The sequence below is a fragment of the Punctularia strigosozonata genome (genome assembly GCF_000264995.1).
Source record: "Punctularia strigosozonata HHB-11173 SS5 unplaced genomic scaffold PUNSTscaffold_18, whole genome shotgun sequence".
Taxonomy (NCBI): Eukaryota; Fungi; Basidiomycota; class Agaricomycetes; order Corticiales; family Punctulariaceae; genus Punctularia; species Punctularia strigosozonata.
The window spans coordinates 454,308-480,647 of NW_006767450.1; the positions used below are offsets into that span (position 1 = coordinate 454,308).

Here is a 26,340-nt window from a genome sequence, read left to right on the forward strand (position 1 = left end):
CAATCTACCAAAAACGGCATGGATAATCATACACAACAAGGCATGGAGCTACATCCTTGTAGACTACAGCGACCTCTCGAAACTTACAGTGCCCTCGATGGCCTCGCAGTAGCATTTGCTGGCACAAGTCTATAGCCCGTGTCGCATCCTCCGAAGTGGCCACCCGGAGTAGTGCAGCTGCAGCCGACATCACCGCAATCGACGGAGGTCACGCCCGAGCTGCTCGGGCAGACCAGAGCGTACGAGATACTGTCGCGCTTCTATGGCAGAAACGTTCTGTGAGCGCGTGCGGCCGCTTTCCTGCGGTTCATAGCGTACGTCCTCCATGGAACGCTTCACGACGGCACGGTGGACATCAAATTGCAGCCGCTTAAACTTGGCTTCCATCGTGTCCGGGCTGGTCGGTGTGGCGGAGCGCCCACCACCACGACATACGGTGGTGGGGGCACAATCGCGGAGCGTCGACGGGCCCCCGACGCCTGCTGCCCCGCCTGACCCGTGTTGCGAGTGAAGCCATTCGGATACGATATCGGTGTTGTTGACCAGTTGGTAAGACCCGTCATAGATGTCGTTGTTCACGACGTCGCTGGGTCAACGTGTTGGTCAGTATATTCGGACCTTTGAGGTCAATGTGATCTCACTTGGCGATGCCGTTGCCGATGGTCATATAGTCGTCGTTCGAGACAGACTGTGTTCTAAATATAGACGATGAAAGTGCACTTCGGATTCCGCCGCACAGCATTAACCGCCGCACAGCAGGAACTTGACGGCATGCAACGAGTTTGCAACCTTGTTTGAGGGCGCTCCATGCGTTGGAGAAAGCACTGTTGCGCAGCGACCGGAAATAGGTGGAATGCGGAGAGCTGTCGGCCGAACTCTTGGCTTGATCCATTCTCCTTCTTACCTACCTTTTCGTTGGCATCATCGAGGTTATACTTGACGATGTCTCTCTTGACCAAAGGAGTGCCAGCATTCTATGAACAGGTCATTACCGAAACTTCAAACATTACTAAAGCCCTTACCCAAGTTATATGTTCAGAAATCGTTCATACCAGGGAACGCACAGCCTGTGGACGCCAATAATATCGGCTTTCCTGTGCCGCGGAAGAGAAACCCATGGCTAACCCCGGCTGGCGCCGCAACGTGTTCAAGGTGACTATGATTTGCGCACCGACGGCCTTCGGCGCCTGTATGTTGTGACTCGTGAGCATTCACCTTGCAAGTTCACCGCGTGCGTGCTCAAGGAATCTCATGCAGGCTATCCAAACTTGGAGACGATTCCTCGCTTGAACGATCAAGAGGTCCACATAGAGACAATGGTGGCATGTAGCACCCTGTAGCTTAGCCGTTGTGCGATGATAATGTGAAGTCCGCACTCACCCACAATATTGCTGATCGGTGGCCCATGCGTTTATTCAGCGCGTCCAGTGCAATCCGCAATGCATTCCGTGGCCTGTTGTGCGCCTCATGTAGCGCCAATATCGCAATGCCTAGTTCCGAGATGTCAGAGACGTTCACCGTCGATATGTTCAATACCCATGAGCCAGTATGAGGATGATCGGGTCAGTCGGATCACCTCCTATTGACTGCCGACTTGCCATTCTTGCATCCTGTGCACGAGGCCGACACCTTGAACACCGACAACCCGGCCGTCGGCCGCTTGTGTTGACGCTAATGGCTCGGCTTTCCTGTGCCATGGGAGGCGAAAACATGGCTAATGCCCGCAACGTGTTGAAGGTGATGATGATCTACGTTCTGTTGGCTGTCGGCGCCTATATGCTGTGGCTGGTGAGCGTTCATCTTTCCAATCCGCGATGTACGCGCTCGATAAGAGCTCCGCACGCGGCCCAAACTTGAAAAGCGAATACTCGCTTGAACGATCAACAGGTCCACCTAGAGACAATGGGAGCATGTTACAAACTGTGGCTTAGCCATTGTGCAATGCTGATACAAAGTGGACGCTCACCGACACGATCGTAATTGGTGGCCTCCGCATAATCAAGCGTCTAGTTCCCCATCCGACCTGTGGCCTCCTCTGCGCCTCGTTTAGGGCTCGAAATTACAGCGCGTGTCGGGAAGCGATGAGAACAGTAAAACGCTTGGCTCTTTGACGCCAACTCTAGATATAAGGAGGATTGGCGAGCTGTATCTCCTCCCAATACCTGCTGGCTCGCCACTCTTGCCTCTGTCAATAACCCCCGACACCATGAACACCGACAACCTACTCCAACACTACATCTCCATCGCAATGACCAGGGTCTCCAGCGAAGAAGCTGCTGCCGAGCTTGATGAGCAACTCCAATCACTAGACATAGGGACTCTCGAGCAGCTGGACCGTGACCTGGAACGCTTTCCGCTGGCGGCGAGCAACATGTCTGCCAGCCCTCTTCAATGGCACCCGTCCTCGAGCCACCGTGATTCTCTGCAGCTGAGAGCTCGCGGCTATCGCGGTCATCACACAGAGTCGAAGCCACTCTCCCCAGGGCATGGGCCCATATACCGCGCAGAGAGGATCGGCATGGCGCTCCCCTCGAGTGAAGAGGGCACTCCAGATTTGGACAGTGACCCCCAGTCCTCGGGCGACTCCAGCATCGAGGACCTAGACCTGAACTCTGTGTCGGGTCCACTGCATGCGATGGCCCCTCTCACGCCGGAGCGGAGCCACTGCGAGAGGTGCCACCAAGATTACGACGACATGCGCCACGAACAGGGGACTTGCCGGGTAAAACACGACTTCTGCGAGACGGACTGGCAGCGAGAGGGTGATAGCACCTATTTCCGGTGCCAGAACTGCGACACTATCGGTAGACGCCTCCAAGGAGAGACAGCCGTCATTTGCGCGCCGGGGCGAAAGCTGTGCTTCGTAGGCGCCCATTTGAAGTCGCCAGCCAGGTGAGTGCGGTTCCGCATCATAGCTATTCGGCGATGCTCAAGCGCGACAAGTAGCTCAAATTGCGTACAATACTGCCAGTACCGAAGCGACGAACGGCAAGAAATGACAACAGCCCGGGGGAAGAGGGTGCGCTTCTGCATGCACCCGCGAGCAAGCCGTCGCTGAGTAGACTAGAAAGACGGCTATGCTGTGAAGCACAAGCTCTGAAACTATGGGACGCACATTCATTGGATCTCTCACCTAATCATAACAACAGTCTATCGGAACAACATCAGGAGCAAAATAGAATAATCATAATTCATGTACATTGAGGAAGCAAAGGAAAAAAAGACGGCGACGCGTTCGCATTTTGTCGCGACTTCTTAAGTCAGGATTCCCACGCCATCGTCTCGCCACCGACGCGCATGACATAGGCGAACGTCCCTGCACGCACGGTCTTATCCACCTATTCCTCTGAGCGCTACCGTTCGTATCATCATGCCACCAGCCAGGACTCCGTCGAAGTCCGGGGCGGACATACGGTCCATGTTCGCGAGTCAAGCCGCCAGTCAGTCAGTGCGTACAACGCGCCTATGTGCAATGAAGTGCGGCCCCTGAACACGGTTTGATATACAGCGCAAAGCGCAAGGTTCCGGCGAAGGAAATGCGATAGAAATAAGTGCGTTAACAAGATTTTTATGTCAGACGCGTGTTTTGACGCGACCCGTTGTAGGCGATGACGAGAAACCCAAGCAGCAGACGAAACGGAAGAAGCCCAGCGCGCTGCTTTCCAGCGACGAGGAGGACGGAATAAGGGCAGCCACCCCTCCACCTACCAAGAAGAAGGCCGAAACGAAGAAGATCGCTGCTGCGAATGGGTTCACCAACACCAAACCACGGCCATCAACCAGCACGCCAATAGCATCGAGCAGCAAAGACAAGCCCAAGGCGACGCCTACACCCACAAAGGCCAAGCCTGCATCTCGGAAAGCGAAGAAAGACGATGACTATGAGGAAGAATCAGAGGCGTCAGGGTCAGAATCCGAAGATGACGAGGAGGAGGATGTGAAGCCCACCAAGAAGAGCGCTACGAAGACCAAGACCAAGGAAGCTGTCAAGCGGCCGAAGAAGCGGCCGAAGCTGGAGTCAGACGAGGAAGAGGTTGGATCTCCAAGCAATTTGAAAGCCAGAGCGGCTGAGGTTGCAGATCCGCCGAAGCCGAAATTCGAGTGAGTGGGTCCGTCCCGCTTGGTTGACTGGTTCTGACTGGATATCAAGCTGGGCGGCCAAAGCTGCGCGTCTAGCTGCCCGACCTGTTGCTTCAGGGTCCAAGGCGGTTCCAGAACCGAAGACCATGGACTGTCTTATGGGGCTTACGTTTGTGTTTACTGGGGAATTGTCAAGCTTTTCGAGGGACGAAGCTATCGATATAGCTAAACGCTACGGCGGGTGCGTTTTCATGGTGCCTTCGTCTGTGCCATCGTTGACGATGCCTACCAGGCGTGTCACCCTTCAGCCTTCGAGCAAAACATCGTATGTGATCCTCGGCGACGATGCAGGTCCCGCCAAACTCAAAGCCATCGAGAAGAACAACCTCAAAACCCTCAACGAAGACCAATTTCTCAATCTCATCGCAACGCGTGTCGGCCCGAGCGGAAAAGGAGGTAAAGTGGACGAGAAACTTGCCGCCAAGATGAAGAAGGAGCAGCGCGCGATAGAGGAAGGGGCCAAGGAGCTAGAGCAACGCGAACGCGACCAGGCGAAAGCGGCGAAGAAGGCGCAGACTAGCGGATCGGCGCCGAAAGCGAAACCTGTCGACGCGTCTACCCAACTATGGACGCAGCGATATGCCCCGCAGACGCTAAAGGAGATATGCGGCAATAAGAGCCAGGTCGAGAAGCTGCAGCAATGGTTACATGACTGGTAAGCCACTCCGCTCCGATGTTCCTACGCATCTCATGGACACTTTGCAGGCCGAACTCTCTCAAGGCGGGATTCAAGAAACCGGGCAAGAACGGGATGAACGTCTTTCGTGCTATCCTCATCACAGGACCTCCGGGCATTGGTAAAACCACTTCGGCACATCTTGTCGCAAAGCTCGAAGGTTACACCCCCATCGAGCTAAACGCAAGTGATGCACGGAGCAAAAAGCTCGTGGAGGTAAGCTGCGCTATTCGACGCATCTCGAACTATAGTAACGATTGTCTTGCGTCAGAGCAGCACAAACATCATGAATCAGAGTCTTGACGGTTGGATGGGTGGTGGCGACGTAAGTGCCCTCGTGAAATGATTGTGCTCGAGTGCTAACGCGTTACACAGGCTACGAATGCGGCGGGCATCAAAATCACTGAAAAATCGTGTTTGATTATGGACGAGGTCGATGGCATGTCCGCCGGCGATAGAGGCGGCATTGGTGCCCTTAACGCGCTGATACGGAAGACTAGGGTGAGAAGCTGCGTCCTGAAAGCAGTATCGCTACTGGAAGCTTACATCTGACAACCTTAGATCCCCATAATATGCATAGCCAACGATCGGACGGCTCAGAAGATGAAACCTCTCCAGGGTTCCACGTTCAGCCTCACCTTCAAACGGTATGAACTACTCATTTTTGACATTTCCTCGTGTCCTCAGTTTTTCCGGAAAGACCTGAGGCCGCGACAATTCGATCCCGAATTATGAGCATTGCTTTCCGGTACGGGATCCTTGTTCATGCTACCTCTTGACGTCCACTCACATATGCATCAGAGAAAAGTTGAAGGTCCCTGCCAATGTCGTCGATCAACTCATCAATAGCGCGCAGTCGGACATTCGGCAAGTCCTGAACATGCTCTCAACATGGAAGTTGTCAAGTGACTCAATGGACTTCGATGAGGGCAAAACACTGTAAGAATGATGTTCCGTCTCTGTCGCCTTCAAATAACTGAACAGGCTGTCTTGCTACAGTGCTAAGCTCAATGAGAAACATACCATTATGACACCGTACAATGTCATATCAAAGGTGTTCGGGCCGTATACGTTCTCGCCGACATCCAAGGAGACTTTGAGTGATAAAATGGAACTTTACTTCCATGATCACGCGTTCATACCGCTATTTGTGCAGGTTCGGAATTTTCGGCCAAACCCACTGTACTAGCACGTCTGACGCCCTGTACAGGAGAACTATTTAAGGGCCCTTCCAAATAGGCTGAAAAATCTGGATGGCCCGCCGAAGGTTCTCAAACACCTGGAACTCATGGACAAAGCCGCGTCGTCGATATCTGATAGTGACCTCATTGACTCCATGATTCATGGGTATGAGATTCCGTGTTTTCCTTGATCATGAGCTGATACCATCGTGCAGTCCTGAACAGCACTGGTCTCTCATGCCACTGCACTCCGTTTCATCCTTCGTGTACCCAGCTTCCCTATTGTATGGTTTCATGCCACAATATAGCAAAGAACCTGGCACAGCGATATCCTTCCCCCAGTGAGCGTCGTTCTTGCGCACCATGATCGATATCGCTGATACTTTCGGCAGGTGGCTTGGCCAGAACTCGAAGGGGCAAAAGCTCAGCAGACAACTCAGCGAAACTCAGATACGAATGCGTTTGAAGGTATCAGGCGACAAGGCCGAAATCCGGCAATCGTATCTCCCCGCTCTGTTCCCCCACATCGTGAAACCCTTGATGGATGACGGCGTCGTAAGCATATACTATTTTTTGCCAGGAAGGCCCTGATGGCGTTCCACAGAGCGCAGTAGAAGAGGTCATCGACTATATGGACGAGTACTACTTGAACAAGGAAGACTGGGATACTATAGTCGAGCTTGGAGTAGGCGATAAGAAGGATGATCTTGTTCTAAAGAAGATCGCACCTACCACCAAGACAGCACTTACCCGGAAGTGCGTACAGGTCGTGTACATGCGGCGCTAGCCATTTACGCGTCTTATCCAGATACAATTCAACGGAACACCCTGTGCCTTTCCATAAGGCCGTGGACCTGGGTAAGATACCGAAGAAGCTCACTGGTGGGCCAGCTCCGGACCTAGAAGAGGCTTTCGAGGTGAGTCATGCGATAGACTGGGGCAGTTAGTGCATGTCCTTATGCTGTCCAGGATGACGATGCCGTGGAGGAGGAGGACGACGACAAGCAAGCGGATGACGACGATATTAGCAAAGACAAATTGTTGAAACCCAAGAAACCCAGGGCAGCGACCAATGCAACAAAAGCGAAACCGAAGATCAAGAAATGAAGTAGATCTATCATCGAGATGCACGCTGGCCTGATGCAGCATGGAATGACATACTGAATTCATGCATACGTTGATCAAGTATATCATGACAGCTGATTCAGTTGACGCACTGAATGCATCTCAGACAATCCATATAGTACCTATAGGCCGGGTGTACCCCATCCCGTATGCCTGAGCCTGGTAATCCTTCTCCATCCGATATCTACAACATTATCTCCCCGAGCCCTTCCGCACACCACCGCTTCATAGTGATTCAGCTGAAAGAAATGTATACATGCGCTGACTAGAGTCGTTCAAGGGCGATGAAGAGCGCCTATCTGCTGCCGGACCGCGCTAGTCCCTCTGAACGACGATCAACCATGGCATCCACGAATCACGAAAGTTTCTGTGCTAAAACGATCTAAGGAGAGCCGCCGAAAGTGCCACCCGAATCTACAATCTATCGCCAATGAAGACAGGCTTCTACGTTAGAAGTATCAGATCCCCAAATGGATGTACGGCGCCCATCGACTAGGGTCGGGATGCTCTCGGCGTAGCTGCTGCACAGCCGCATCGAGCGCGTAAGGGATGTCGTCCGGGTCGAGGGCCTCCGAATCGCCGCCGAATACACTCTTGTATACTGAGTGCGCGATTGCTGGGCCGTCGACATCTTCCATAGACCTGAGCAGGCGTGGTAAGTAAGATCAGATTATCAGATCCTGACCGTATTTTCAGGTGTGCTCACCAGAGCGTTGCAATCACGCTCTTGAAACCCGCGAACAACATGGTGGCAGCAAGGTGGACGGTTTGGTCCGGTTGGTTCTACAAGGTGCGTATTGAGTTCCTGTCTAAGGTCAGGCTGTGACATAGCTGACCTTATCTCCTTTGGCGGTCTCACAGGCGCTCAAGAACGCCATGAATGCGTGCGGAAGCGGTGTCAGCATCAACCTCTCGATCGTGAGCATCTCGTCCCGCATCACGAACCCACTTTTGAGCGGATTGACTGGATCCTGGTAGCCGTGGCATGCGAGGTGCAATATCGTTGCCTCGGGTAAACTGTCGAGCAAGGCCCGGGCCGTGATTCCGCTCACTTCTCCAGCTCCTCCCTCGTCCGCAGATGCTACTGCGACTAACTTCGCATTCGCAGGCAGTGACGCCCGAACAACAAGAGCTTCATCGCTTGCAGACGCTAATTCGCGCCAATTTGAATGGGGAACCGCAGCGATCAGTGCTCGAACATCACGCTTTTCCACAGGGGTGTGCGTTGCCCTTGCCGCAATCAGGGCACCGAGTGTCGGGGTATAGGAAGATACTACGTAATCCGAGCACCAGCTGTCGTCAGCCCCTGCCGCGTGCAAGGGAAGATGAACGAAGGGCCCTGTGGGACACCACCATATTCGGGGGCGGTCTCGATCGAGAGAGGGCTACGAAAACGGTCGGTCTCGACGTCATACAGTAGGTCAAGTCTCGTACCTCAATCTCTAGCGACCTCAGTATTGGCCCAACTGCAGTCACCCATAGGTGTCGTAAAATGTCCACAGTATTTCGGCACGGCAGTGTGGATAATGGTCGTTGCTGTGACACTTTCAGACGGTCCCGCAAAGTTGAGCGAGTTTCTGTCACTACCGAACGCCATGAAATGCCCGACTGGACCACCCAATCCTCTGTAATTTGGGCAAGTGGCAGGCTGTTGATTTGACCATATGGTTTGATGATAATGGCATGGCACGCCAGCTTGCTAGACACAAGCACAACAACGGGACCCCGTTCTGCGACCTTCGCCAATGCAGGGAACTCGTCGTGCAGTAAGAACCGTCCCAGTCCGGGGAGATCACGGACCTCGCTTAATAAGGTATCAAATTCCTCGCTTTGTCGCCTCCTGCGAGCTGCTTCTGCATCCACTGCCCGCTGATCTTGAACCGCCTCTGACGGTTCACTGGATCGTTCTAGCTGCCGAGCAAGGCTTGACAGACGGTCACGGAGCTCCCCTGGTACGGCATCGAATGGAGAGCGTAGACGGAGGCTGTGCGTCCAGAAGATGGCGCGCCCTTGCTCGAGGATCTCAAGTGCCTTCTCTGGCCCCTGAAGATTGAGTGCGTAGACCGCGCCCATGTTCGCTATCTTCTGGCTGGCCTTCAGGGACTCAAGCCGGGATTGTGGCTGCAGCCCCAGGAGCGCTACACGGGGCAACAAACCGATGACCCTAGAGCAGATGTCCAGGAGCTGGGATTGAATCGACTGGTCTGAGGAGGAGATACTCTTTCGTCCGTCTGAGTGGATGATATTGAGTATCCGTGCGGCGTCTTGAATGCGTGATCGTGGGTCCCTGTTATCCTCCGCCAATGCATCTGACAAATGCTTCAATGAGAGGGAGAGATTGCGGTATGGTGTGCCTTGCTCCATATATAATTCGGCAGTATCAAGGAGCCACTCGTATCGCTCTCTATAACCTACACGCACCGTCGATGAGTAAGTGACCATGATCTCTAATGCATGAAGTGCGTCATGGTCGTTGTGAGCCAGGCGAAATCGCGTCAAATGGCAAGCAGCAAGGGTACGGAGGCATCCCAGACGATTTGGGCGATGTGACACGGTATCTGCAACCGGTTCCAGCACGGCAATGGCCCGATCAATGTCTGCGAGATCGTTAACATGGCGACCACGAAGAAGGAGTGTCTTCGAAAGCACGTATATTGCATCCAGTGTATTGGCATGCTCCGAAGACAATGAATTTAGCAACTCCTCCGCGCGTGGTATGGCTTCCTCCAGGTCTTTCGTGGTACCGAGAGACTCGAATCGGGTGCACAAGTGTGATATCATAGTGACAACGGTTGTGGGGAAGGATGCATCGGTAGGAGAAATCAACTTCATGACACGACGATCCCATTGAAGTGCTTCGGTCAAGTTGGCGATATCACCGGTCTCTGCGAACCGGAGAACCAACATTTCCGCTAGGATGCGGGCAGGATGCGATTGTCGAGGATGATTGTGCAGAAGCTCTGCAGCCTGACGGCTCGTCTGGATTGCCTCTTCCAGATCGTTGTGTCTGCCGTATCGAACAAATTGCATGTACAACCCCACCGACAAACGGAACAGCGGAAGCCACGTTGATTGACCACCGATGTGTGACTGCTGTAGATGATAGATTTCTCGCCACATTGCGACCATCTCCTCCAGATCATTTTCTTCTGGCGATCCCGTAAGCTGATACCGCAGATAGAGGAGAGTTGCTGTGGCATCCATCACATGCCTCCGTGCAGCGCTATTCTGAGGACATGCATTGATAGTTTTTCGCCCAAGGCATATGTCCTCGTTGAGACGGTTATCAACCCTGCCGGATTGGTAGGATCGACGATAGGTGAGAGAAAGTACAGTGGACACCAGGTTTGGTCTTTCAATATGCAACGGAGGGCAGAGTTGGGTCGCATCAGCAATGACACGACAGGCTTCATCCATATCTCGAGACTCTCCCGAATAGTCGTGTCGAGTAAACAAGTACCAGCCTAGAGAGTGCAGATGCAGGTGTTTGCTAGGGTCTTCCGCCGATATCGCGTCCAGTGCTTGTCGTTGCAATTCCACAGCTTCGTTGATGAAAGTGCCATCCATGGTTGCGCCGAAATAACCCCTTAGCACCTTTGCAAGGCCACGATATGCAGATGCTCGCAACGGATGTCCGATGCCACATAAGAGGACGGCATCTCGATAGAGTGCTTCGATGTCTCGATAAGCAGTATGGTGATATGACGTGTCAGCTGGATGGTCAATCTGGGTGAAGCTGTGAAGGACATCGGCGTGCAGTATCAAAATAGTGGGGCAAGATATTCGCTCCGCACGACATGTTTCCAGAGCGGCTTGGCTGTGCCGCAGAGCAGACTGTATATCGCTGATATCCGAGGTAAATAAATAACGGTGGTGCAGTATGCGGGCCAGATATATAAGTGCGTGATACCGTTTTATCCGAACGTGGGATGGCTCCTCGAAATCGGCGTGTACTTGACGTGGATATTGTTCAGGAGGTGGCGTTTTCCCGTCTTCGGTGACCAGTAGAAGTGATTGGTAAATATCGATGCTCTTCTGCGCTGCCTCGAGGTCGCTGTCCCGAATATACTGTTCAAAAAATCGCAGACCTTCGGCGCAGCATCCGAGTGGTGTCGGAGGAGGGACTGTCGGCATCAATGCATACGTAAATCCAAACTTTATACAGATGAAGTTCGGAGAACATACCGGCCGCACACTCGCACTGGGTCACTGAATTGGATGCGAATCCATCACTGTCTGTCATGATTATTGAACCGCTGTAGCGAAGTAGGGTAAGCACTCATCCACACAATCGTCGCAGCCTTCCAGTTGTGCACAACTACGGCTCACCTTTGTCAGGCTGGATATCCTATGTTCCAGGTTATCAAGTGCGAGCGGGTTTAACTGCATCGTGCGCCAAGAACTCGCTCTTATATACTAGCTACGTACCCGCTTGAGGGCTGTGCCTTTCAGTTGCTTCATCATCAGCGGACGTGTGAAGGCGCCGGTCAATGGCAACAATTTGGGTAGAATTCGTTTTCGTAGCTCAGGGGGTGGCCGTGCTGTGCATCATTCGGCAATCCCCCTGCACGGCGCATCACCACTGTGCTGCGCCTCCGACGGCGACACGTCGACCAAGGCTGCACTTTCCTTCCAACCACGGCGTTCACGACAAAATTCTAGGCGACATCTGTACCAAACGGCACCACGTCCTCAAGGAGAGATCCTAGGATAGTAGAATCTACGATGTCCATGAGGGCGCGCAGGCCGGCCTCGCCGCCGCTAGGCCACACATCCCAACGCTTTCCCCACCGCAAGCAGGACCATCTTGACGCTGATGAGCGACGAGCGGCTGCGTCGCTAGGGCTTGGGCCGGGGCAAAAGAAGGCGTTTCCTGCAGGCGGCATACGGATGACGAGCGGCGAATGGAAACTTCTCGTGTTCATCACGCTCGTCGCGGCTGCTGTGCGGCTTTTCAGGTTATCACGGCCTAATAGCGTGGTGTACGCATATCAATATCTACGTTCAAAAACATCTGACGATTCTGAATGTTTCGTAATGCAGGTTCGACGAAGTGCACTTCGGCAAGTTCGCGTCCAAGTATATCAAGACGCAATACTTCGTGGACGTGCACCCGCCCCTGGCTAAACTTCTCATAACACTGGCTGCATTCGTTTTCGGTTACGACGGAAACTTTGACTTCAAAGATATAGCCAAGTAAGCACTTCATTTCCAACAACCACGCGACCCAGCTGACGCTTTCGTGATTTACAGAGTCTATGACCACGTTCCTTACGTCGCCATGCGCATGGTCCCCGCCGTTCTTGGCGTCGCCACGGTCCCCATCGCCTACATCACCCTTCGCGCGCTTGACTGCCGCGCCACGACCGCGCTCATGGCAGCGCTCTTCGTCACCTTCGAGAACGCGCTCGCGACGCAGTCACGCTTCATCCTCCTCGACTCCCCCCTCGTCTTTTTCACCGCGCTTACCGTCCTCCTCTGGACCGGTTTTTGTAACGAGGACAAGCACAAGGCGTTCACGACCGGCTGGTGGACGTGGCTCGCGCTATCCGGCCTCAGCCTCGGCGCCGTCTCGAGCTGCAAGTGGGTCGGCCTTTTCACGGTCGCGACCGTCGGCCTGAGCACCATAAAGCAACTCTGGCTTCTGCTCGGCGACCTGAGGGTATCGCCCAGGTTACTCATGCGCCATTTCATGGCTCGGGCGCTGTGCTTGATCGTGGTACCGATACTGTTCTATATGGCCATGTTCGAGATCCATTTCTTGATCCTGGAGAACTCGGGCGATGGCGACGGATTCATGAGCTCGGAATTCCAGCATACGCTCGGTGGCAAGGGCATGGCCGATACCTACGCGGGTAAGCCAACCTGTTGTGATGTAGGAGAACATAGCGTTGACTTCCATTCCCATACAGACGTTGCTCTGGGCTCTGTTGTGAGCATCCGGCATGTTAACACCCAAGGCGGCTATCTTCACTCTCATCCGCACACCTACCCCGGCGGAAGTAAACGTTCGTCCTGTCCTGTCCATAACATGCACTCTTTCCCCCATCTCATCTGTTGAGCCCTTCACAGAGCAACAAGTCACTCTCTACCCGCACCGCGACGACAACAACAACTGGAGGGTCGAGAACGCGACCGTGCTAGACGACCACTTCTTCAACTGGGAGACGGACCCCATCCGGCCCGTGACGGACGGGATGCGGATCAAGCTCCAGCACGTCAACACCGAGAAGCGCCTGCACTCGCACGAGATTCGTCCGCCGATCTCCGACGTCGACTTCCAGAACGAGGTCAGCGCGTACGGGATGAAAGGCTTCCCCGGGGACATGAACGACGACTGGATCCTCGAAATCGATCATGGCTCCGGCGGCGACCGCGAGAGCTGGAAGCGGCTGAGGACGCTGCGCACGCAGTTCAAGCTCAAGCACGCTCTGAGTGGCTGTTATCTGTTTTCGCACAAGGTCAAGCTGCCTGAGTGGGGCTTCGAGCAGCAGGAGGTGACGTGCAACAAGAATGCGGTCCGGGAGAACTCGCTGTGGTATGTCGAGACGAATACCCACCAGATGTGTAAGTCAACGCTATCTATCGTTCCGTTCTATTCTGAGTGGGCAGCGCTGATACGTTGAGTTGTCACAGTACCGCAAAACGCGCCTAAGGTCAACTACAAGCTCCCGGGCTTCTTCGGCAAGTTCATCGAGCTCCAGCAAGTAATGTGGAGGACCAATGCAGGCTTAACCGATCGCCACGCATACGACTCGCGACCGGATGCGTGGCCACGTTTGCTCCGAGGCATCGTTCGTATACCTCGTCCACTCTCGTCCCCTCTTCGCTTATCACCGGTTATCACAGAACTTTTGGGTGAAGGACCACCGCCAGATTTACCTCATCGGTAACCCCATCATCTGGTGGATGAGCACGCTCGCCGTTCTTATCTACGCCAGTGCTCGCGGTCTCCTCATTCTACGTGAAAAACGCGGATTCCGGGACTTCGATAATAGTATGCATTTTCCTCCCTTACCCGAAGTGTATTCTGACGACGGTCGCGTTACAGCCAAAGTGGTCAAGTACGATCACCTCTGTGGTTTCCTCTTCATGGGCTGGTGTCTGCACTACCTTCCCTTCTACCTCATGAACCGCCAGCTGTTCTTGCACCACTACCTCCCTGCCCTTTACTTTGCCATTTTACTGTGTTGCTCCGTGTTCGACCTCGCGACATCGACGCTCAAAGCGCGAGTGCGGTTCGGAATTGCCGCTATCCTGATCGCCATCGCCATCGCCACCTTCTCACACTTTAGCCCGCTGACATACGGCAGCGCGTGGACCAAGAAGGAGTGCCAGGACGCCAAATGGCTTAAGACCTGGGATTTCTCGTGGTATGTCACACTCTCCCCGCCTTTGTCGAAGCTGACCATCGTTCCTTCATTATAGCAATGATTTCTTGGATGACGTGAGCCCCCTCGTATCCCCACGTGCCTTATGCAACTTGACCGTCCCTACAGTACTCTGGCTACGCAAACTTGGCTACTCCTGCCAGGTCTGCGGTACCCGTGCGACCTCAAGGCGGCCGCGGCGCCGCTGTCGTCAACAACAAGCCCGTGCAAGACGCCGAGCACACGAGCAGCGTCATCATGCAAGCGCCCGAACCGGGCCGCGACGCTTTTGCGCAGGAGCCCGTGCGCGACATCAAGAGCGCCCCGCCGCCGCCGGGGCAGCAGGTGCCTCCTCCGCCGCAGTCCGACGAGATTAGCTCGGATCCGCCCGCGCCCGCCGAGCCGGCCGCGAAAGCGGACGACGAACCAGAAGAGAAGAAGGCGGTTCCCGAAGCCGAAGCGGAGACGGCGCCCCCCAAGGCGGCCGAACCAGAGACGCAACCGTCGCCGGTGGTCGACCAACCCGCGCCTCCCGTCGTCAAGGCTGAGGCCGAGGCACCGGAGGTACCTGCGCAGGGCAAACCTGCAGGTCCGTTAGGCGAGGACGACGCGGAGGCGGCGCGTATTGCTCAAGAGCTGTATCCGGACGAAGGTGGGCAGTGAGGAAAAGTACATACACCGTCGTTCGTTCGTAATTTGCTGTTTGTCTATATTATACCGGGGACACTCCTTTGCTTTGGGTAGACGCGATAGAATCGCAAAATTACCGTCATGTAATAACATAAGTATTAGCAGAGGTCTAAAAATATCCGAACTCCGAATTTCGTGAGCACTTGCTAACCCTGTCCAAGCACTCAAGTAGTCCTATCTTCGATTCCTTGTGCTCTAATCTTAGTAGCCTATGGAAGTTTGTGGCCTCACGCGAAGCAGTTAAAAGTTACCGTTGAGGACGTCCAAAACATCCTGGCGAATTAATTAGGTGGGATGCAGATCTTGATGATTAGGCGTACCCATGCATCATCATCCCATGGCTTAACCCCCTGCAGAGCCAGTTCGTAAACTTCGTCGTCGGTGAAGCCGCAATTGCGCTGCCGTTCCTCAACTTCGCGCTCCAGTGAGGGATCCCGAGGCCGAACACCTTTGCCTTTCCCCTTCTTCGGCTTCCCCCCCTTTTTCCTGGGCTTGTTGCGGCTCATATCAGGACTAGGCCCCAAATCGGTGAAGTTCGTCTCGTCGTCCAGTGACTCGATGAATTTTTTGCCGTTATCGCGAAGGTCTCCGTTGAGCATGCGGCCTAGAAACCCGTCCATCATTTGACCTGGCGTGGTGCCAGAGAATTCATATGCCATGTCGAGCATCTCCAAATACTGCTCAATTTTCTCCGGCTTGTTCCACCAGCCGGAGGGAGGCAAGTATAGCTTTGAGTGAGCATAGAAGCAATCTTCGTCGTCGAATTTGCAGTCTCCGAGGAGGTAAAAGAGACACACGTTGCGACCGCTGTTGTGCGGTTCGCGGTCAGCATTTGCTGTTTGGACGGTGAGGCACGTACAGATCGTCGCGCATGCTCCGATTATCTGGTCCGTGCTTGAAAGGACACTTCTTGGCGCCCTTTTTGCATCCATTGTGATTGTAGAACTTGCAGGGGGTGCCGTTGCCTTCATGCCGAAAATCGGAAGAGTCGGAGGTATAACCAAGCTCAGAGTCGTAGATTGGATCTTCGGGGTCACTTTCGCTGTCGTAGTCACCGCTTTCGAAGAGTTTCCGGGCATCAGCCAGCTCATGTTTGGCTTCCATACATTTGGGGTCTTGCTCCAGGCATAGCTCGAAATCTGAGAAACTCAAACAATTCAGATTGACTGACTGCCCAAACGAGGGACTCGTACCGCGCATCGCTCCTTTAACCATTCCTAGACCCTTGCGAGCAATTCCGCGTCGGTACCTAGCTTTCAACAACCTCGGTTCATGAAGCAGAGTCTTGTCGGTGCATCGTTCCGTCAAGACGTAACTACCGAACTGTGTCAGTTTCGCCGGAGTCCTGCATTGGCCAAGGCTCACTTTTCCTGCTTGAGATATGCGGCGGCCATGTTCGTCAAGTATACAGGCCGAGGACCGTCCATCTGCACCGCTTTCCGATACGCCGCAATTGCACCAGCCCAGTCACCCTTCTTGTAGAGCTCATTACCCTTCATGAATGGATCAGCCACAAACCTTACGCAGACGGATATGGCCAGAAACTTGCCTGTTCCTTCAGCTTGGCCCCTTCTGCGTTCTTTCTCTTCAGCACCGCTTGACGTTTCTCCGCGCGGGCCTCCACCTCGGCCTCTCGCGGACGTCTGGGACGGGAAGAGCCCGAGGAGGCACTCGGTCCGCCCACAGGCCGAGATTGCTGCGCGCTCGAGGCCGGCGCCGGCATAGATAGATGGCCCGGGGTCCCTTGCGCAAGGGAAAAGACGTGATTTTCGGGGTTGCAGTCGGGCCCGTGGACATGGCCCGCCTCGCTCGCCCTGAGCGGGACCATGCTCCCGTCCGGGCTGATGGTCCAACCGACGACGCTATCGTATGTATTCTCCCCAATGCCTTCCAGAGACAAATGCAGCATGCGCAAAATCACCTTGGTCGCCGCATCCTCTGCGTTCACGTCTCCCACGTACCCGAGGTATCCCTCGCCTAGACGCGTAAAGGCGGCCGGCGTCTGCGCGGTGTCGACGGAGGCCGGCGCGAACACGTGTGACTGCATGCGCGACTGCGCCGACGGGCTGTACACGCGCGCGTTCGGGTCGACATTAGCGAGGTATAACGCCTTGATGCTGAAGCTTGGCTCTAGTCCGCGGGTGTCCAAGCCTTGGATCCCGTTGGGATTCAGGTAGACGGTCGTGCGGTGATACGAACCGGGCTCCCACGCGACACCCCATTTGGCGAAGAACTTGGTACCCTCTTCACCCAACGAGAAGTGATTCGTGAAATTGCCTCCAAGAACGACGGTGCCGCCTTCCTTGCAGTACGTGATGAGGTGCTTGAGGAGTTTGTTGCTTTTGGCTTTGGACACGCCCGCATCAATGGCATAGATCGCGTCCGGGCGTTCAGAAACGGGGGCCGTGATGAGCTGTTTGGCTTTGCTGGCAGACTCGACGCGGATGACAGTCGCATGTTTAGCAATAGCATTCATCATCCAACCGAAGAGGTCGTTCAGATAGTCCTCCTGCATCAACGCGAGAACGACAACTGTCGGCTTGGCCCGCGATTTCATATTCTGTTCGGAAACCCGTCAAAAGGGCTGCTACACACTCTTGTGAGACATACGTACGTCCACTTGAAGCTTCGATGCTTGTGCACTCGGTTGAATTTGACTCGGTCCTAGGGCAGCCTGATCATGAACATTCGCGGCTGGAGGGGATGGGTGCCGCTTGCAGGTAGTGCTACCATGGGCGCCTTCCCGCGCATTGGCTACAATGTCATCGAAGCCATCCAGTGACAGGCGAAGCATTCGCAAGACGACCTTCGTCGTCGCGTCACCAGCGTTGACGTCGCCCGTATATCCAAGATAGCCCTCTTTAATCCGGGTGAAGGCGACGGGGGTCTGCGACGTATCTAAGTGCACTTGAGAGAAGCGCGGGGTGTACACGCGTGCACAAGGGTCGACGTTCGAGAGGTAAAGCGCCTTGACGTTGTACGACGACGCCAGGCCCCGCGTGTCTATACCCGGCACGGTGTCGATTGATGCAAGGACTACGTCGGTCGACGTGTAGCTCGCGGGCTCCCAGCCTAAGCCCCATTGCTCGAAGAAGACCGAGCGTGTCTTGGGCCAGGGGAAGTTGTTGCCAAAGTTTCCAGAGAGGACGACGGTGCCGCCCTGCTTAGCGAAGTCGATCAGCGCTTCCAAGACGCCGTGGTATTCGTCGTCGCAGATTGCGGCGTCGATGACGAGGACGGCGGAAGGGCGCTCAGGAGCGGGCTTAGCTAGCAGTTCCTTCGCTTGGTTAACACAGTCAACCCGCTGAACGGAGGCCTGCGCCGATATGCAAGTGATCATGGGTTGGAAGAGGTGATCGAGGTAGGTTTCCTTCAACAGTGCAAGGACCACGATCGTTGGTTGCGATTGCGATGCAAGAGGCTGGTTGAGTCGAAGTTAACATATATCGGAAAGGCATGAGGTGAGGGCGCACGTCAGACCGGTTCAAATGGCACAGCGCGAGGACCACAGCAGTGGTCTCTTCCTCGGCGTTCACGTCGCCAATATACCCGACGTATCCCTTTCCGACTGTTGCAAACGCTACCGGTGCATTATCCGGATCTTCGCATCCGTCATACACCACGTTGGATGAGTTGAGATCGGGTCCCGCGAGCTGTACGGCTTTCATGCTGTACTCAGGTGCCATGCCATATTTGCTCAGTCCCGGGATCTCCTGGCGCGTCATACGATAGTTGCATCTCTCGTATTCATCTTTAATCCAGCGTAAGCCCCACGCGTTCTGGAACATGGAGTCCATGTCGTTAGGGCGCACGAAGGAACTGAACATGCAGCCGTACACGACGGTGCCTCCGCCGGTCTTCGCGTACTGCACGAGAGAATCCAGCGTCTTCTTATGCTTCGAGGACGTCACAGCGGCATCAGTCACCAAGACCGCTGTGAGGTTGCTGGGTTTGCTGAGGCGTATCACGGCCTCTTCCTCGGTGCAGGCTTCGACGAGGGTGGCTCTGGCGTGCAATGCAGCCAGCATGTGCGCATACATCTCCTCGAAGTACGGCTGCTTCGCGAGGCACAGGAGTAAAACGATTGGCTTCGAAGTTGAGGATGCCATCGTTTCAACCGCCGACATGTCTCACACCTGGGATAGGGGTGTATCGTTCCGAACGTGCTCGTTACTACATGACAAAGCGACAACGAACCTCTGATTCGTCGGAGATACACTAATGTTCGCTTAGAAGCTTGAGTAAACGAGCTAGAGAGAAATAGGTGCAGCTGAGATTGAGCGTCCGAGTTGAAGTTGTGGTCTGAGTTTTGCTCCATCGCGTAACGCGCCGAAAACCCTAAAACGCGTCGCGGCGCGTGGCCTTCATCATATTGGTGGCTGTGCCAATGGCGCTTAACTGTATAAGCGCCCGTGACTATATTCAGCACACCGCGTCGCACCGATCAACCTGAACTCACGACGCATTGCCTCCGAGCCCACTCCGGGTTCCCATGGAACGGCCGGCCCTCTGCTGTCGTGTCTCACCACTTTGTCTGGCATGACTTGCGGCCTTCGAGTGCTGGTATGCACAGAAGCGGGCATGAAGATGCCGAGAGGTCTGTCCGTTGGAACTTGTACCGCCCAACTGCTCACATGTCTGTTCGACACGATGACAGGTTGCGTCAACGTCTGGTAGACTATGGCGAACCCCCCTCTTATCCGCAGGCCGGAAGGATGAAGATCGAACTTGACTCTGGGAGGGTGCCCGAGTAAGCCAGCTAGGCTCCCCGTGGCCAGATTGCGATTATGCTGACGAAGGCTATCTCATCAGGCGCCGCCCCGTTCCCATATGGACGCCGTTTCGTACTCTAGCTTCCGGTGCTTTCTGCTTCTTTGCGTGTTCGACAATCTGCCGCGTTCTAGGATGCGGATCGCACTGGCCGTTGGACGCCGAGTTCTGTCTTGCGGCCCTTCTTGGGCTGCTGTAAGCACCATTCAAGATATTGCCAGTCATATTTTTCTGATCCGGTGTCCTTCAGTCTCTACTGGCTGGGCTCCTACGCCAAGGCATATCCCAACGCGTGGTTTTTCCAAGCCGACTTATCATGGCTCCTCTGGCTCCTCTTCGGTACGCATATGTTGTCTCCAATCTTGCGCTATCGAATGCCGAATTGACAGTACAACACAGACCTTGCCCTCCTCGCGCTCGGCTCCACCCTCTGTATCCACGCCTCGCGCGACCCCTCCAGCGTCTTTCACGCCAATAACAACATGCTCTCCAGCCTCCCTCTCAAGCTCTCCGCGAGCTTCCTTGCAGGCGCCATCTGCGGCGGAGTCATCCTCCTGCTCAACATCGCTTGCTGGCGCGATGGTCGGCGTGTCATCCTCGGCGGGCCCTGGTACTCTTCGCATTGATACCTTCGGTTCGTTCTAACGACATGGACTAATTCATTTCCTGCGTTCCTTCTTATGTATCGCAGTCTCATCACCGCTATCGCTACTGTACAACATCGGACATATCAGGCTTTGTTGGCTGTGTTAATGGTCGGATCATCACTACCAATTTATGTTCACATCCTACCGTACAGAACCCATGTCTGCAAGAAGGCAAGATATTCATACAGCCGCTTATGACGCTGCTTGCGGGTTGTCGAAGTCGTACTCCCAGTTCTGGCGCTCTAGCGCGCTCGCGAAAGTCCGTGCTCGCTGCCAAATGCTGTCGCCCCCAGACGCCTCTCTTTCCCAGTCATCATGCAGTGACGCCATCTGCATGACAGCGAATATCGGGTAGCCGCGGGCACGTTGCATCTTGATTTCTCTCAGACATTCCTGACCCTGGGACCCCGAACCTTTCTGAGGCAATTCGATTACATGCATTTTCAAGTGGGCGAATGTTGGAGCCGCGAGCGAGTGCGAGTTAACGAGCAACTCGCCGGTAGCTGCGCGCGTGGCCATAGAGAGATGAGTCAGACTTCGGTACGTGGCCAACACCGAGTTCGGCGCTAGGTACTCTGTCAAGTGGTGGATGCGCAGGTGAGTGATCGCGTCGACGGAGGTAGGAGTAATGGGCGAGTAGTGGTGAAGAGAAACCGCTTTGAAGTCGACTGTAACGTGAAGCTCCTTTCTTCGCGTTCTTGCGAGGGTCTCGTCTTTCTCAGTCGTCTCTGCGGGCAGGCGTGAAGCGAAGGCCGCGATTTCCTTCCACAGCCAGATAGCATTACGGCGCTGTGCCCAACCGATCGACTCCAGGTTCGGGAATAGCAGGAGTCGGCTCGATAAGAACGGCTCGTGTAGGTAGAGTTCGTGCAGACGATACGCGGGGTTCGCTCCGCTCGGGTAAAACGAATCTATCCATAGTTGACGGACATGGCCAGCTCGCGTTCTCGCGATCGCGCCCTTCCGTCCACCCTCCATGATATCTGCTATCCAACGTCTGATGAGGCCCGCGCTTGGCTTGTCGTGGTCGTTTGCGATGATCACCGCGTACAGGTGGCACTCTGCGATCCGTCTCGTCCACGACGAAACAAGGCAAAGATTGTAGGCTGTTCGGCGGTCTATCGCAGCGGCCTTTTGCATTATGTCGATTAGGATTTCGTTCGGGAGAGATGCCACCATCGAGCTGAGCTATGTGGAAACTGGAATACACGATGCGGTGAGCACAGAGTGCCTTGTCAAATATTTCATTTTCACACGAACACGGCCAACTTCTCCCTTGCAGTACTCATGGGAGTCGGAACCAGAAACTTCCGTACATCATCATTGCCGAAGCAGGCTATGTAGAGTGCGTTCTGCTGAGCGCAACAATGCTTGTCATTCGACACGAGGGTGAGATGCATCTATGCACTGGCAGACATATCGTCATATGCATGCCACTGATTGTCAGGGATCGCTACGTCCGCCTACTTGTATGGACTTCGTCCATGGTCCTAGTTGTGAGCAAGCTCCCAGTCCCGGCGCTCCAATGCGCTCGTGAAATCTCGTGCCCGCTTCCAGATGCTGTCGCCCTCAAACGCCTCTCTTTCCCAATCGTCGCGCAACGACCCCGTCCGCATCGCCGTAAACATCGGGTAACCGCGCGCGCGATGCTTCTTGATCTCTCTGAGGTATCTTTCGTTCTCTGAGTCCGAGCCTTCCGAGCGTAATTCCACCACATGCATCTTCAAATGGGCGAACGTTGGTGCCGTGGGGGAGTGTGCTCGTCCATGCCATTCACTGGTGGCAACGGTCATGGAGAGATGGGTCAGGCTTCGATACGAGGCCAACATCGAGCTTGGTGATCGGTCTTCTGCCAAGTGATAGAGGCGCAAGTGAGTGATCGCATCGACCGAGGTAGTAGTGGCGAGTGAGTAGCGATGAAGAGACACCGGTCTGAAATCGACCGTGAGGTGAAGTTCCTTCCTCCGGGTCCGTGTAGCAGACTCGCTTTGCTCGTGTGTCCCCGCGACGCGGGAAGCAAATGACTGAAGTTCCGTGCGTAGGCGACTGGCACCGGGGCGCTGGGTGCAACCGACAGAACGCAAGCTGGGGAATAGCAAGAGCAGATTCGCTAAGAGCGGCTCGTCCAGATGGGTTTCGTGCAGGTGATTCACGAGATTCCCTCCGGTCCCGAACCACGACTCTACCCATATTTCACGAACATAACCGGCCCTCGTCCTCGCGATCGCCGAATCCCGTCCACCCTCTGCAATCACCGCCATCCAGTGTATGATAAGGCCGAGGTTTCCTCGCTTATGGATATCTGCTATGATCACTGTGTACAGGCTGCGCTCTGCGATTTGTCTGGTCCAGGACGAAACGAGGCAGAGATTGTGGGCCGCTCGACGATCCGTTGCAGCAGCCCGCTCAAAAATGTCATTTAAGAGCTCGTGTGGTAGGGACGTTGCGGATGCCATGAAACTTTGCAGTTGAAGATTGCGGAGGTGTTGAAGAAGTACGCCAGCGCGTGGTTAGAGAGAAGGCTGGTTGCTTATCGTTCTCACGCCCAAACTCCCTTTACTCTCAGTTACATCGCAATGTCCGTGGAGCCTTCGCCATCGGGATTTTGTGTTGAGAACGATGCCATTCCCTTGAATATATTTCTGACTTGGGGAAAACGCGGTAGCTCCCCCGACGGCTTGTAGCGCTCAAGCCGTCGATGGACGTAGACACGCGCTGAAGACTACGGTATGTAGGCTTTGTGGGGATTGCAACCTACTAAAGAGACTGCACATCAACCGGACCATTGCGACTGTATCAACGGGTGAGAGTGAAGTTAACTCCATGAAGTTCCGACGTCTGCCCGAGACGTGTGCTTTGATTCTGAGGATCAAGAGATATCGTGCCGGGGCAAAGTAGCTTGTGTATATCTCGGCACTCGGTCAGTACAGTCGATTCTTCCGATCTCGTGATGATGCTAACCGTTGACGGGGAATTCGGAGGTAAACGGGATAATTGGTTTTGCGTACTTACGGCGCGAACGTACATACGACGGAGCGCGCTTACTAGAGTGGTGGTAAAAGTTCTCCGCAGTAGTCAAAGATGTCTGCGGGGAGCCCCGCCAAAATTTGCAGTGCATGGTACAGCTACACTCAGAACGATAGACGAATCCGTCCACGTTCGGTTCGTGTGCCGTAGCCTGCCGGACTCCAATGGAAGCAACGATTGGGGCTCAGAAGCGGCGGTTGTGAACCTCCGCATGTACAGACGACTATCGGCTATGTTTTGTTTACTGGCTGCACGCCTCTACTCGAACAATAGTTGCCTTAAATCGCGCTGTGTTCATGAATTGACCGGGCTCTGTCGATTTGATGCTTGATTTTTCGAATGAGCATGGACGCAGAGCACCAAAATCATGAGAAGAGCCCCTTTCCATATATGGGAAAGGTGGAGCTCGGCGGCTACGGCACACAAACCGAACGCGGGCGCGTTCGTCTATCGTTCTGAATGTAGCTGTAAAAGTTCCACCCACCTTGCCTGTGCTGCAGATACACCCTATTGACCCATAGGAGTTTATAGCGATCTAGCCGAGACAAACCTTGCTACTTCGATGCTACGGTAGAACGTTCACGTTCGCACGAGAATTCAAGACTCCGGTACGTATACAATGCGATCACCGGCTTGTTTTGCCGCGTATACACGGACATAAAAACATCATGGCTTCTTTGTTGCTTCGACGGCCGCAGATACAGCAGAGTATGGGTCATACGTTACCTTTTTTGCACCGGGGTGTGCCTGAATGCGATTATGAACGAGATAGAAGATGATTGTAGGCAGCAGCCGTGCGCACTCAGCATTTCGAATGGTTCTTGGTCTCGCACCGTCTGTCAGACTCGCGAAGTTGAGCGTATGCGAGATCAGGAAGCATACCAATGCTATCACTAACAGGTGGTTCATGGTTGATAGCGCGGTGTGCTTGATGCATGCATTTGCACTGCACTGGATCGTCTGTGTTGCAAACTCTCTCCGTGCACTGTACTGAGGCTCAATATACCATCGTTGCTGTACGAGATTGAAGAGACAGACATGCAAGAATACGTCGTAGCGCTTGATATACGCTCTCTTTTTGATCCTTCCCGGTAAGCCAGAGCGTCATGACAGCCGTGACGAGCGGGTCCATGGACTCCATATCAGCGCTCTCTCTCCCGTGTCAACGGGGACCGCCCAACTCTCACTCGTGATCCTTATTTCCATGTGTCGGCCGTTAAGCAATCGGCAAACTGTAGTTTGACAGACGAGGTGACATGCCGATGTAGCGCCAAGGGCACGACAGAGGGGTGTCTATCATCAGTACCCCACGAGCAAAAAAGCTTGCATCGGAGTTTTCGCCGAGAAGAACCTTTCTACGAACGATAACGTGAAAATTCCACCCAACGCCAACCAGTTGGTTGTGTTCGCAGTCCAAGGAACATGGGTCTCGATACTCACCTCCTGTCAGAGCAACGCTTCCTCCACGTTGTTCCTTTCCCTTTGGTGACGGGGAGCACGCTGAGCAACGACCGCGTGTCGAATGAATGGTAAGGCTGATACATCCCACGAGCATAGAGTCCGAAGATACCAACAGAACGCAGGCACAAACAGCGGTCCGTGGGTGTAAGGCGAGGTCACTGGCAAGTATAAAAAGAGGGCGGATATCCAGAGGAGCTTCAGCAAACGCAGTCTAGCCATCCCAGCAATCACTCACAATCCCCTCTCATCGGTCACGATGCAGTTCCTCTCTTACACCGCTGTTCTCTTTGCCGTCATGGGCTTCGTCGCTGCCAACCCCGCGCCGGCCCCTACGCCTATCGCCCTCGGGCCGACGATCACCGTCCACTTCGGCCCCGACGCCACATGCGGCTGCAACTGCGGCGGCGCAACCGCGGTTCCGAAGGCCGTCTTTATCGTCCCTCTCACCGGCGCAGCCCCGGCCGTTACGCCCACTTGCAGTGCCACCTGCTCCTGCTAGATAAGGTAAGACGGTGCTTGCATACAAAAGCGCGATGTAGAAGCTGATATGTCTGCACAAGAGAGGAAGATGGCGGCTTACAGCCTGAAGGTGCAGATAATCGTGCGGCATGACAGCGAAAGCAACTTACCCAAGTACATCACAGATCGCTGCACATCACGGTTGCTGGGATTGGAGTTCTGTGGAGGATACTATGCACATGTATATGAACGCGAATCGCAGAGTATTACCGAATGAATCATACCTGGTCCAATGGTCTCCATGCTTCCAATATCTGATGGCTTTGTCGGTATACGAGGAAGATCAAGAGGACCAGATAGGACTTGAGCTGACCTAGGAGACTCCGAAGCAAGATGTTGGTGATAACCCGCCCACAATTCTTGCCTTGATATCCCAGAGTTACGTTCACGAGGTCCATAGATATTGTTCCATGAGCACATCCAAGCCTGATGAGCTTGACTGGTTGACATGATGTTCTGCCAATCTAAGGTCCATTGTCAAGCACGGCAAGACAACGGCCTGCCTGCCGTTTCGAGGGTCTGCGTAACAGATAATATGCGATCTTAGGTATTTCCCGAAGCCGGGAAGGGGTCACCAGTCTCCCGTGCGGAACTGTCGATGGGATTGGTTTGCGCTCCGATATGTACTCGCAGCCACAAAGTGCCGATATACCTGCGTCGGATGAAGGATGGACGTCCATACGATCGAGACCAGAGACCATGTAGGGCCACACCAGCCCTCACTGGAGTTGAGT

The 26,340-nt window shown here is 54.4% G+C and overlaps 10 protein-coding genes across 10 annotated transcripts; 4 read left to right on the forward strand and 6 right to left on the reverse strand.

Annotated features, from left to right (window-relative positions):
* Positions 1 to 83: 83 nt before the first annotated feature.
* PUNSTDRAFT_138743 (uncharacterized protein) lies at positions 84 to 667 on the reverse strand (the record flags this gene model as incomplete). The annotated part of the gene is made up of 3 exons (XM_007388426.1): positions 84 to 260; positions 319 to 586; positions 642 to 667. The coding sequence occupies 3 exons, from the start codon at positions 665 to 667 to the stop codon at positions 84 to 86; spliced, it is 471 nt and encodes a 156-aa protein (XP_007388488.1).
* A 2,751-nt stretch (positions 668 to 3,418) lies between these two features.
* On the forward strand, positions 3,419 to 6,944 carry PUNSTDRAFT_116547 (DNA replication factor C large subunit; the record flags this gene model as incomplete). The annotated part of the gene is made up of 17 exons (XM_007388427.1): positions 3,419 to 3,479; positions 3,606 to 3,750; positions 3,805 to 4,101; positions 4,151 to 4,321; positions 4,373 to 4,795; positions 4,846 to 5,032; positions 5,088 to 5,141; positions 5,192 to 5,317; positions 5,378 to 5,463; positions 5,517 to 5,564; positions 5,618 to 5,755; positions 5,816 to 5,972; positions 6,027 to 6,163; positions 6,213 to 6,338; positions 6,390 to 6,552; positions 6,602 to 6,753; positions 6,806 to 6,944. 17 exons carry the CDS (start codon positions 3,419 to 3,421, stop codon positions 6,942 to 6,944), a joined length of 2,610 nt encoding a protein of 869 aa, XP_007388489.1.
* A 636-nt stretch (positions 6,945 to 7,580) lies between these two features.
* PUNSTDRAFT_76639 (uncharacterized protein) lies at positions 7,581 to 8,171 on the reverse strand (the record flags this gene model as incomplete). The annotated part of the gene is made up of 3 exons (XM_007388428.1): positions 7,581 to 7,764; positions 7,829 to 7,905; positions 7,959 to 8,171. Coding segments are annotated over 3 exons (474 nt in total), but the record flags the coding sequence as incomplete, so codon positions are not given.
* A 3,546-nt stretch (positions 8,172 to 11,717) lies between these two features.
* On the forward strand, positions 11,718 to 15,311 carry PUNSTDRAFT_146567 (glycosyltransferase family 39 protein). Its single transcript, XM_007388429.1, has 10 exons — positions 11,718 to 12,104; positions 12,166 to 12,318; positions 12,376 to 12,977; positions 13,035 to 13,130; positions 13,195 to 13,689; positions 13,759 to 13,916; positions 13,972 to 14,119; positions 14,174 to 14,495; positions 14,551 to 14,569; positions 14,622 to 15,311. The coding sequence occupies exons 1-10, from the start codon at positions 11,848 to 11,850 to the stop codon at positions 15,153 to 15,155; spliced, it is 2,784 nt and encodes a 927-aa protein (XP_007388491.1). The 5' UTR covers positions 11,718 to 11,847; the 3' UTR covers positions 15,156 to 15,311.
* Positions 15,312 to 15,416: 105 nt separating this feature from the next.
* On the reverse strand, positions 15,417 to 16,576 carry PUNSTDRAFT_146568 (uncharacterized protein; the record flags this gene model as incomplete). Its single annotated transcript, XM_007388430.1, has 5 exons — positions 15,417 to 15,455; positions 15,503 to 15,989; positions 16,042 to 16,321; positions 16,376 to 16,497; positions 16,548 to 16,576. The coding sequence occupies 5 exons, from the start codon at positions 16,574 to 16,576 to the stop codon at positions 15,423 to 15,425; spliced, it is 951 nt and encodes a 316-aa protein (XP_007388492.1). The 3' UTR covers positions 15,417 to 15,422.
* Positions 16,577 to 17,079: 503 nt separating this feature from the next.
* On the reverse strand, positions 17,080 to 19,309 carry PUNSTDRAFT_18316 (uncharacterized protein; the record flags this gene model as incomplete). Its single annotated transcript, XM_007388431.1, has 2 exons — positions 17,080 to 17,616; positions 19,178 to 19,309. Coding segments are annotated over 2 exons (669 nt in total), but the record flags the coding sequence as incomplete, so codon positions are not given.
* Positions 19,310 to 19,658: 349 nt separating this feature from the next.
* On the forward strand, positions 19,659 to 20,737 carry PUNSTDRAFT_146569 (uncharacterized protein). Its single transcript, XM_007388432.1, has 4 exons — positions 19,659 to 19,932; positions 19,995 to 20,147; positions 20,203 to 20,291; positions 20,352 to 20,737. Exons 1-4 carry the CDS (start codon positions 19,748 to 19,750, stop codon positions 20,576 to 20,578), a joined length of 654 nt encoding a protein of 217 aa, XP_007388494.1. The 5' UTR covers positions 19,659 to 19,747; the 3' UTR covers positions 20,579 to 20,737.
* A 54-nt stretch (positions 20,738 to 20,791) lies between these two features.
* On the reverse strand, positions 20,792 to 21,739 carry PUNSTDRAFT_47594 (uncharacterized protein; the record flags this gene model as incomplete). The annotated part of the gene is made up of 1 exon (XM_007388433.1): positions 20,792 to 21,739. The coding sequence occupies one exon, from the start codon at positions 21,737 to 21,739 to the stop codon at positions 20,792 to 20,794; it is 948 nt and encodes a 315-aa protein (XP_007388495.1).
* A 350-nt stretch (positions 21,740 to 22,089) lies between these two features.
* PUNSTDRAFT_138751 (uncharacterized protein) lies at positions 22,090 to 22,860 on the reverse strand (the record flags this gene model as incomplete). Its single annotated transcript, XM_007388434.1, has 1 exon — positions 22,090 to 22,860. The coding sequence occupies one exon, from the start codon at positions 22,858 to 22,860 to the stop codon at positions 22,090 to 22,092; it is 771 nt and encodes a 256-aa protein (XP_007388496.1).
* A 2,316-nt stretch (positions 22,861 to 25,176) lies between these two features.
* Positions 25,177 to 26,317, forward strand: PUNSTDRAFT_55619 (uncharacterized protein). Its single transcript, XM_007388435.1, has 6 exons — positions 25,177 to 25,245; positions 25,323 to 25,582; positions 25,717 to 25,777; positions 25,831 to 25,860; positions 25,920 to 26,198; positions 26,259 to 26,317. The coding sequence occupies exons 2-5, from the start codon at positions 25,344 to 25,346 to the stop codon at positions 25,947 to 25,949; spliced, it is 360 nt and encodes a 119-aa protein (XP_007388497.1). The 5' UTR covers positions 25,177 to 25,245; positions 25,323 to 25,343; the 3' UTR covers positions 25,950 to 26,198; positions 26,259 to 26,317.
* The last annotated feature ends 23 nt before the right edge of the window (positions 26,318 to 26,340 follow it).